This window comes from Malurus melanocephalus, unplaced genomic scaffold (genome assembly GCF_030028575.1).
Source record: "Malurus melanocephalus ecotype Western Australia unplaced genomic scaffold, MMel_1.1 scaffold_16, whole genome shotgun sequence".
Lineage (NCBI taxonomy): Eukaryota > Metazoa > Chordata > Aves > Passeriformes > Maluridae > Malurus > Malurus melanocephalus.
The window spans coordinates 4,538,398-4,548,444 of record NW_026623248.1 but is presented as its reverse complement, the minus strand read 5'-3'; the positions used below and the strand labels follow the sequence as shown (position 1 = coordinate 4,548,444).

Sequence of the window (10,047 nt, the reverse complement as noted above, 5' to 3'; positions counted from 1 at the left end):
CAAAACCATTGTACCTTCAGGCACTTGAAGACAATGTCAAAATGCTCTTTATGGATATGCACTGCAGCTGATCTGATCATTTGCTCGAAGGCTTCTCCAACAGCTACCCATGGTAGTTCAATTTCTTCTTCAGTAATAGGCCCCAGCTTCAACAGAATTAACTTCAAAGCCTGCATAGGAAAAGAGCATATCATGTTCTTATACTCAGAAAATAAATCCAGCAATCCTAAAATTAATTAGGGCAATGTATTGCTAAAATATTCCAGTGATCTGAATTCTTTCTAGAATGACTACAAGGGGGAAAAAAGGGGCTATCACTTAAAATCTGAAATATCAGCAAGAAGTACAATTTTAGTATATAGGAATACTGCACAGGAATTATTTAAAACAACCTCCCTATCTCAAAAAATATTCTCAGAAGGTTTTCAGATCCTACCAAGTAATTAACAACATGCTTATCACCAAGGATCCACTAAAGTGAAAGAAAAAACACTGAATGGTTTCAGTAAGCACTGCCTAAGGCCCTGTTACACCAACAGCTGAGGCAGCAATCTTGTCCTTACCATCTCTGCACAAGAGTGGAACATGTTTCGAACACCCTTGCACATCTCAAAAAGCAGCTGTCCTACACCCTCCACCTTTTCAGGGTGCTCTCCCAGGTCATGCAGCATTAAATTGAAGAGTGCATTTTTATCAGAAACCTACAAAATGTAAGGAGAAAAAAAAATGTTATCTTCTATTCAGAGTTGCCAGATGGACAGAGGCAATTAAATGGCTCCACAGCACCATGTTATTCTCCTAGTCCTGCCTTCCCACAAAAGCTCAAACTCATTATTTCTGTGATGACATAAGGAAATTCAAAGAAGAAATCTATCAGCTATTCAGTCACTATGGCTCCCATAGCTCAAGATGTACACAGTTCTACTGAGGTCACTGCAGCTAAAATACGTGGGTTTGAGCCTTCTCATGATTTTAAACATGTGCATAAATGCACTCTTAAACTGGTTGCAACTGACAGAYAAAAGTCACTGCCCTGATGAGAAAGAGGTGTGTACCAGCTGAACACAGAATCCAGCCATCCAAAGCTAGAACTACACTTGAGAACACCGTAGGGACTTCTGGCCCAATATTTTATACACCAACATTTCTGAGGATTTGACTTAAAGTTCAGAAATTTCCAAAAACAACCAATCAAATTAATATGATTTATTGAGGTATCTCAGCTTAGGGCAGAAACGAGGATACTCAAACTTGCTAGCCAGTCTAAAGAATCCTGGCTTTTGTATATTTTGACTAAAGAAAAACCAGCAACTAGCATTCCCTTTTCTCACTGCATGAAAGGCTGCTGTCTGATCTTCGGTGATCTGCCTGGGAATGTTACATACCGTGATCTTCAGGATCAACATTGTCACAAGAATTTCAGTTCTACAAAGGCTTTAAAGTATTTGTGAAAAAGCCAGTGAGCAAATATGAATATACAAATTCAAGCCTCCCTTTTACAGAATCACCTTACTATTTCTAGACATTTTCAATAAACCAACGACAGACACTTTGTTTTACATCTCTAAAAACAGAGARTGYTAAGGCCTCTATTYGCCACTACTGACACGGAATGCATGRCATTCTCAGCAAAATACTCACTAAAAAAGACAGCTCAGGACATGCTGTGTGCCAGTTCAGGCCTTGTTAACCTTTCTTTGGAGAAAACCAGGTATTATACACTGAATCAAAAAACCATGACAAAATGAAGATAGCACCAAATATTCCACTTACYTTTCTCATTAGAAAGACAAAACTTTCAGCAGCAAAGTTTCTGATGTGGAGTTTGTGGTGAGCCAGCAGGGTGCTGTACATGCTACAAAGACATAAAATAGTCCACTGTCTTAAGGGCAATGCAAGAATCGCCATCAGCTGGTTAAAAAATTGTTTCCAGTTTACTTTAYCACTTTTTACAAACACTAAGAACCTGTTCTCCTAGAGGGCCAATACCTTCCTCATCTAGATTCCCTCCCACCCTCCCTGGATAAAGAACAAGAGTTTTGCAAAGAAGGTCAAATGACAGTGCCAGGCAAATTAAGTCACMATCAGAAATACCGCTAAAATCTGTGGATCCACACAGATTGAACTTCAGCATCAAGATTTTCAAGATATATGTTTAGCAGCAATAAGTGAAACCAAAGTTGATTGAATATGCCCRATTTGTATTTCAGTTGAGCCAACAGGCTCTCCAGTACACTTAAAAGTTTTGAAAGATTCCGTTTACAAGACTGAAAAATATTTWCAGTTTGCTGGTATCAGTAACAGTGGCAGGTGGTTCAACCCATGTAACCAGTTTTTTGCTCCAACTGTTCCTAACCAAAATTAGGAGAAAGAAACATGGAACCACTGTCYACATCAAAAGGAAGAGCCCTGCTACAACAGCAATTTTAGACTGAACAAACAGTCATRCTGGGTCAGGCCACAGGATCACTCAGTCTACAGCAGCTGCCAAAAGCAGATACCCGGGAAAGCTTTAAAAACATCGAAGCACATACAGCTCYAAACACCTGCAGCTCAAGAGCTCCTCAAGCCCAGAAGTGACTCCTTGGATTTGGTAACTCCCTGGAGCTTGGCCACTTTCTCTCTGAGAAAAGCTGGGAAAGCATGCTAACAGGCATACTGAAGCATTAAGCAATGTACTCACATGGCATTTACTATGGCATCTAGTAACTTCTGATCAAGACAGACATTAAATGTGRTTTTTACCTGTATATGTTGTGTATGTCCTTCACCATCAATCTCCACAAATACTTGTAGAGATAGGAAAGAGAGGTAAAAGCCCATTCCAGCAGCTCTGTGTCCTGTGTATCCAGTAATTTGGTGATGGCCAGGAAAAAGTCAGGGAAATGAGGATAGAAGTCAGCCTGAAGATCTCGAGCCAACTGCACCACTAGACTGTTTCAAAAAACATGCCAGTRTTAGTGCATTTCAAAAACAAACCAATAAAAAATCTAGTCAAACACTGCGTAATCCCACACAGTCTCTTTGGAAAGACAACATCAATTTTACTTCTCACTCTTTAAAAAATACCACTTATTAGGCAGCTGTGGATGGCAATAATATTTAGATTTTCRAAAAATCAAGCAGACAGCAGTAAACAAGACAACAAATGATTAWCAACAAACAAAGCACTTTAATATACTAACATACATTAAGCACTCCAGCTAATTTGTTTGCCCTGTCACAGCTACATTTTTTGAAGACATAGAACCATAAAGTTCTACCATGGAAATATGACCACTTTGGGCATCTCATTGCTGTATTTTCYTCAGGTACAATAAAGAAAAAGAACACTTACAATAGAACTTAGGCTTACTTTTAATGCCATCAAGGTTTCTGACTTCTTTTGGTGGCCATATACTTACTTTAACAGGGGYTGGTAAGCCAGACTGCCTTCGACTTGCAAATGTGTCTTCAAGCTCTGTACAACTGCATTCTGGTAATAAACCAGCTGGTTGAAGGACTGGCATTTGTTGGCCACTTCTTTGTAGAATTGCACTGTTCAAACAACAAAAAGAAGCCCTGAAAACTAGTCCAAGTCCCTGGTAAACATGTAGGGTGTTAAAGAATAATAATGCTCCAGACCCCAGTCCAAAAAAACAATCAATAATGTCCCATTGGGCTCAGGATGAAGAAAAAAACTTATTTTAACAGTTTAAGGGAGGAGGAAATAGAATATAAACGACATACCAAAATGTTGAGTGAGGTTCAGTTCCTTCCATTTCCGCAGTCCTTCGAAAAAGTAGGTTTCAACCTCCTGTCAAAACAAAGATGAAGAATAGCTACCAATCCTAATGAATGTGTCCTGAAAGGATGAGAGGTTTGAATGAAGACAACTCTCAAGTACCTTACACATTTAAAGAATATTCTAAGAAATCTCAATTACTTAATTTCAACAGGTACTATGGAGTTTCCCTGAAAATAAGTCTTTCTTTCAATATTCAAAACACATCAGAAAACATTTCCTGGTGACAGGACTTGTTTACATAACTGCTTTTTATATGTCTGTTGACTAGCCTTGATAATCTAAGTTGCTGAGCTGTAGTTTACCCAGCTCAATGCCTTGGGATTTCTTTTGGCATCCTCACACTATTGAGGGGGAAGTTCAGAACAATCCACTAGGCCAGGTGRCAATAACCTTCGAAGCACTATGATCAAATGATGATTTATATGACACATATAAATGATCCTTGTGATCCATAAGGAGAGGTGCTCATGCTTTATAGRTGTGCTGTCAGTATGTGGGTGTCAATTTCTTCTCCCAAGCAACAAGCAACAGAACAAGAGGAAACTGCCTGAAGTTGTGCTAGAGGCTTAGACTGGATTTTAAAGAAAATTTCTTCTCTAAAGGGTGGTCACGCATTGGAACAGGCTGCTCAGAGAAGTGGTTGAACCATCAACCCTTGGAATATTTAAAAGACAYGTAGATGTGACACTTAGCAATATAGCTTAATGATGAACTTAGCAGTGTTAGGTTAACAGTTGGACTCAATAATAGAGGTCTTTTCCAACTTAAGATCTGCATACTTATGATCCATCCTACTCAGCACCTGCAAGTCATTACTGCTCTGGTCCTTAGACTGCTGAGTGACACAGCAGCATCTTTCATGTTCAGAAACAGGTCCMTCAACCACATTGAAGATATCAGGGTGGTACTGTTAAAATGCCTTTCTGGCAATACTGCAAAGCATGTAAAAAAGTAAAAAGGAACAAAGCATGAAATGATACTCCAGGAAGGGCAGTTCTTGAAGGAGCTTCTTTCCAATTTCCTCCTAAAGGAATTTCTAAGGGGCTCTTTCTTGTAGTGTATCTACATGTGATGTGATTTCAGAAAATTATCACCATTGCTGCTCTCACCTCAGCATAGCTTCCAGTTCTGTCAATCCGATGAATAATATCGATATTGATATTGCTTAAGCGCTCCGAGAAGGTAAGAAACTGCAAAACAAAAACATGCTTCTTGGTCAGTTCTGAGCACAGTTCTTCTAAATTCCTCTAGACAGCACACAGACTGCAGAAACCCCACTTCTAAAGATGGGCTGCCAGATAATACCTCTCAATATCAGCCCTACAAGAACATTAAGGCAAAAYGCCTTAAAACGCCAAGGAGTAGCACTGACCCTCTACCCCCCTGACCTACAAACCCGAAGTTCGCAGCCCACACGCCTGCACAACACGGTGAAAGWGATGCAGAGAAATCTACCCAGATTTCAACAAACTGCCCCGCTCTCACCGTTCCTGAAACAATGCCTTATTGGGTATTACTGTATTATTGAATTGAAATTTGAATTATTGAATTTGAAAATTGAATATTGAAACTGACATGTTTCCTACACCAGGGCGGTGGGGCGCCTGCTGCCTGCCAGGGTACGGGGCAGAAGCCGCACTCGGGCCCCGCTGTCTCGGCCGGGACCCTCGCAGCGCTGAGGAGACCCCGGCAGGCCGCCCGCCCTCACGCCTCCTCCGCCAGTGCCGCTTCGGCAGCCGGGCACGGCCACCGAACTAACAGCGACAGCGCAAACCTAAGGTCCCTTCAGCCGGCCAGCAGCCGCGTCCGGACGGGCGCTCACCCGGTGCGTGTTGCCCGACTTGTGGGCCGAGGGCTTGCTCTTCATGGTGGCGGCGGCGGGGGTCCCACAGCGAGTCCTGCACGTGCGGTTCTACGCGCCGGGCGCCGCCATAGCGGACACGGGCTGCCGGGAGCAGGGCGGGACTGCCGGCGGAAGGGGCGGGCGGGGAGGGGAGGGGCGGCTGATGSTGAGCGGGGCCTTGTGCCCGGCTCMGGGGGTCGGTGTGTTCTAATGTCATCCTTGCAGCCAGCGCCGTTTCTCTGAGGGCTCTGGGCAGGGCAGCGCTGCTCCGCCGCTGCCTGTGCRCTCTGRTGTAGGGCAGAGGGTTGGGGCGCCTCGGTACTCGGGGAGAGCGCCAAGGAAAACCAACTGGTGCCATGGCGAAAGCATTATGTAGGGGAGCACAGCCCTCAGCACAGCGCTGGTGGCTCCTCCCGGAACGGACACTGCCCAGCTCCATGATCTTAGTACAGGCTTTTGTCCGGACCTCAAAAATCTGAAAAAAAAAAWATCGTGTAAATGCAGCCAAATCATCGCACGAGAGTAAGGATTACGTGTTACGGACTGGCCGTCGCTTGCTGCGATACCACGGCCTGCGGGAGCTTCTGCCTGYGGCTGCAGTGGCGGGAGGGGAAGGACGCGTGAGTGAGATGGGAGATGAACTAAAGGTTGCAAGAAGCTTTSGTGTGCGCACGTGTGGTGCAAACAGCTCAGAACCATGGGACAATTTGAGGCTGTGGCTTGCACGGCTTGAGAATTTGACCCTGCCTTAGGCTGCCTGTCCTACCTGCTGCTGGCAGCTCAAGGCCACTTTCAGAAACCAGGCTTGCAGCTTATTCAGACTGAAAGACACAAGGGTGGATTTGAGCACGGCTGAAGTTCACTGTTAGGAGCACGTAGAGACCCACAACTTTGAACAGACCCGACAGGTTAAACACAGCCAGGAGCATCCAGAAAGGCTGCCCACAGGCAGGCAATAAGCCATTAACGTGATAGTCATCTGGACAGGCAGGGGAACGTGCTTGCTTCAGCACCCGTGGAGTCAGAGCTACTGAAACTGCTGTGAGCTTTAAACCTTGCTTTTCTGCTGTTGGAATAGAAACGACTTCTGGTGTTTGTATTAAGTCGGAAGAGAGTGCCTAATTAGGTATTTGAGTATGAAAAGGTTGGCTTAAGTGATTTCAAGCCTAAATATCTCCATAGAAAGTATAGGTAAAACCATGTGTAGAAGTCTAGATCCACAAGAGCTTAGGCGCCAATATGCAACTGTTAAGACCACAAATAACTCTCCACAAGTGGTTAGTAAATTCATTTACTATGTCTCCTACTTATTGTGTACTTGTGGAAAACAATCTACCAGATCTTTTTTTTTTTTCCTTATGAACAACTTCTTGCAGAGCTGTAGGACTTGCTGGCATGCATGCACTACAAAATCATCCCTTGAATGAGCAAAAGCAAACACTCATGTAAAGGAATGGGGAGAAGAGCTCAGGTGTGCTCTGGGTCTTGCAGAAGTCATCACCAGCAAAAATAAAAGACATTAGATGAAGCTTTTAAAAGCCTACAAATTTATGTTTGTGCACTGGCAATTTCTCAGAAGATTGAGACAGGGTAGACCTGCAGCTGCTGATTTTCGTTTGAGTTTCTGGGTGCAAGAGCTCCTCAATGGACTGCATTTCAGCCAGCACTGAATACCGTACTGGGAGATACATCTGAGAGAGCCTCAGGGTTTCAATACCACTATGCCCATRACAGTCAGTCTGGCACCTCAGCTGGCAAAGGTTCAGTGACCCAGAAGGGCCCTTCCCCACTTCTGTATGAGCTGCAGCTGTGTTAACAGTATCTTACTACCTATACTCCCATGTGACTGCAATGCCTCAAGCCTCAGGCCTTATTCTTTTACTTTTCCACTAAGAAATGTGGTTCTCCCATCTCTGGGCAGGCCCCAGCTCCAAAACCCTGTGATTATCTGATGGTCTCTGTCAGCAATTCTCTTTCAGAAATCTACGCTAAAGGCATTAAAAATTAAAAGCAGATGGCYTTAGAGCAGATGGCCTTCTGAAGATCGATGGCTTATTGGTAGTAATACCTATAGAGGCACGTAGACAAAACTTTTGTAAGGCAGTGCATGCATGTCTATCAAAGTAGTCACCCATGCAGATCTGACTTCTTCAAACACCCAGTGTGGGCTACAGTCCCTGACTCTAATCCATCAGCACTTCTGAAACAGGTCTAAGATTCCTGTCTCCTCCATTCCTGGGCTTTTTAGTCCTGCAGTTCAAAATCTACTTGCTGGACTGAGCAAGAGCCAGCAYCACTTTATGTAGAAGCAAAGCAGGCTTGTCTTCTGGTAATGTGTAGTTTAGCCTAATTATAGTAATTGGGGTAAAATACCTCAATATTTAACCCAGGATAGTCTCACAGGGCAGAATTCATCTCCAATAACCTACATGTTTAAAATGCATGTGTCTGAGCGTTAACTTCAGGCTCCTTTTATATTCACTGAAGATCTAGACACATTCTTCTACTTGAAACATCTGAGTTAGAATAGAATTAATTGGACTTTAGAATTGGTAGTCTTGGAAAGAACTGACCCTGTGGATGCTCCCCGCCATGACATGGTTTAGTAACTACATAAATACACAGTATCCAAATTGTTCCTAAGTTGCCCTGCTTCTGTCAAATTGTTATATGTATTAATCACAAGCACAGCACATATTCCTGAAGGCCATATAACACTGAGTTTGTGATTAAAAGATGTTACCTGACACAAGACAGTAAGCAGCCAAGTCAGSCTATTTTTAACCACAGCATAATGTAGATTGCATAGGTGCAAAGGCGTAAAATCAAATTTTCATTTTCCCACCATATTCATAGAGGCATGGTGGAGATGTGCCAGGAAAGGAGTTTGCATAGGTGATTATATTATGAGATTTTCCCTTTCAAAATGAAATATAGCAGGCTAATAGATTAATTAGAGACAACTGTGAATTAGCCCAAATAACTTCCAAGCTTGGGTGTCCAAAGCTAGGTTGCTAAGTCAATATTAAAGACCCTAAATAGGGAACTGGAGCCTCAAAGTGGTGACAGCTATCTGAGTTGGTTGTAAACCCAGAAGCCTTTCTCTTTGCCTATCTTGAGTCACTCCACAGAACAACTTGGGGTGCATGAGCTGGGTGAACGTGGCTGTAAACCTGCTGCATCACAAAAGTTCTTCAAAATGCTCCTATAGGGGGAAGCTGGCATGAGTTGAAGGCAGGTTATACAGTGCATCATGCAGTTTGCTGTATTCTTTCAACTGAAGAAAGGAGATTTGTATTTTTTTTAATTTGCCTGCAAAGTAAGGAGAGCCCTTTGGAATCCTGTTYTGCTATCTGGTGGAACTGTTTGGCCACATTTTTTCTGATAGGCCTGAAGCACAGAGATTCTKCAAATAATGCAACTCTGGGTCAATGCTAGCTGAGTCATGGGGAGAATTTCACCTACTCTTGGGTTTGCTGATCAGAGAGAGTTTGGACAARGAACTGGAATATAGATCCCAGATTTTACATCTGAAATATCCTGAACTTAGGGACTTTGCTCACAGAAAAGGGCATTGACAACCTCATTCAAGTCCTTGAAACACCTAGACCAGTGACTTGTCTATTTCAAGTTAAGGTCCTGCTGCAGAGCTGGAATRGGTGGGCTGCACTAGCTCCAGCTCATGAAGTGAACTGAACAGTGGCATAGCACAGGGATCATCCACACCAASAAATCATCAACACGATCCCTGGCACAATTTTGGATCATACCAACGGGTACTATTTCAAGTTTTCTGCTCAGTAGGAACTCACACCAAAAGGCCTTTTGGGGTTTTGGTTTTCTCTTTGCTGTTTTGGTTTTTTGGGGGGGTGGAGAAGAAAGGTTTAAAATAAATTTGTGTTAGAAAGAAAAAGGGTCTGATTTCTGCACAGATCACATGTATACAGATGGCCCGAGGACAGGAAAGGTTTGCAGTGGCTTCTGCTGTTGTGCCTCATCCACTGTTGTGCCACAGTGGCAGCAGCAGAACTGGCTACAGCCTTGTTGAAAGCAACAGTAATAGAAGCAGTAGAAGCAGGATTCACTGAGGAATTATGAAGCACAGAAAGGAAATTTTTTTTAAAGGCAGGATGGAGTCTTGTCTCCCAAAAGTGATGTGGATGGTCTCCTGCATTTCATGCTCACCATTAAAATAAGGGGTATCTGGATTTGACAGAGACCATCTAGATTTCAGGCTGGCTGTCATGTGTCTGGGACTACAAACAGTCTGTTTACAGCATGACATTCAGGGGAAAATAAGGCTGGGCTCRCTGAAAGGAATGGTGTGCTCTTGGCATAGAATAGAAGGTAACGTACAAAGCAATTGATACTGTTCTTCATATCTCTGCATCCATCTCATTCATGCAAAAAAAAAAAA

At 43.2% G+C, this 10,047-nt stretch overlaps 1 protein-coding gene across 1 annotated transcript in view; it reads right to left on the bottom strand.

Moving 5' to 3' along the window:
• UTP20 (UTP20 small subunit processome component) overlaps positions 1 to 5,747 on the bottom strand; it is a 64,815-nt gene extending 59,068 nt beyond the window's left edge. The window contains exons 1-8 of the mRNA XM_057386152.1: positions 5,610 to 5,747; positions 4,897 to 4,977; positions 3,730 to 3,796; positions 3,405 to 3,537; positions 2,746 to 2,934; positions 1,774 to 1,855; positions 564 to 701; positions 15 to 170 (exon numbers count right to left, since the gene is read on the bottom strand). Of these exons, the coding sequence (XP_057242135.1) occupies positions 15 to 170; positions 564 to 701; positions 1,774 to 1,855; positions 2,746 to 2,934; positions 3,405 to 3,537; positions 3,730 to 3,796; positions 4,897 to 4,977; positions 5,610 to 5,654 (891 nt within the window). The 5' untranslated portion in view covers positions 5,655 to 5,747. The remainder of the gene's footprint in view (positions 1 to 14; positions 171 to 563; positions 702 to 1,773; positions 1,856 to 2,745; positions 2,935 to 3,404; positions 3,538 to 3,729; positions 3,797 to 4,896; positions 4,978 to 5,609) is intronic.
• Between the last annotated feature and the right edge of the window lie 4,300 nt (positions 5,748 to 10,047).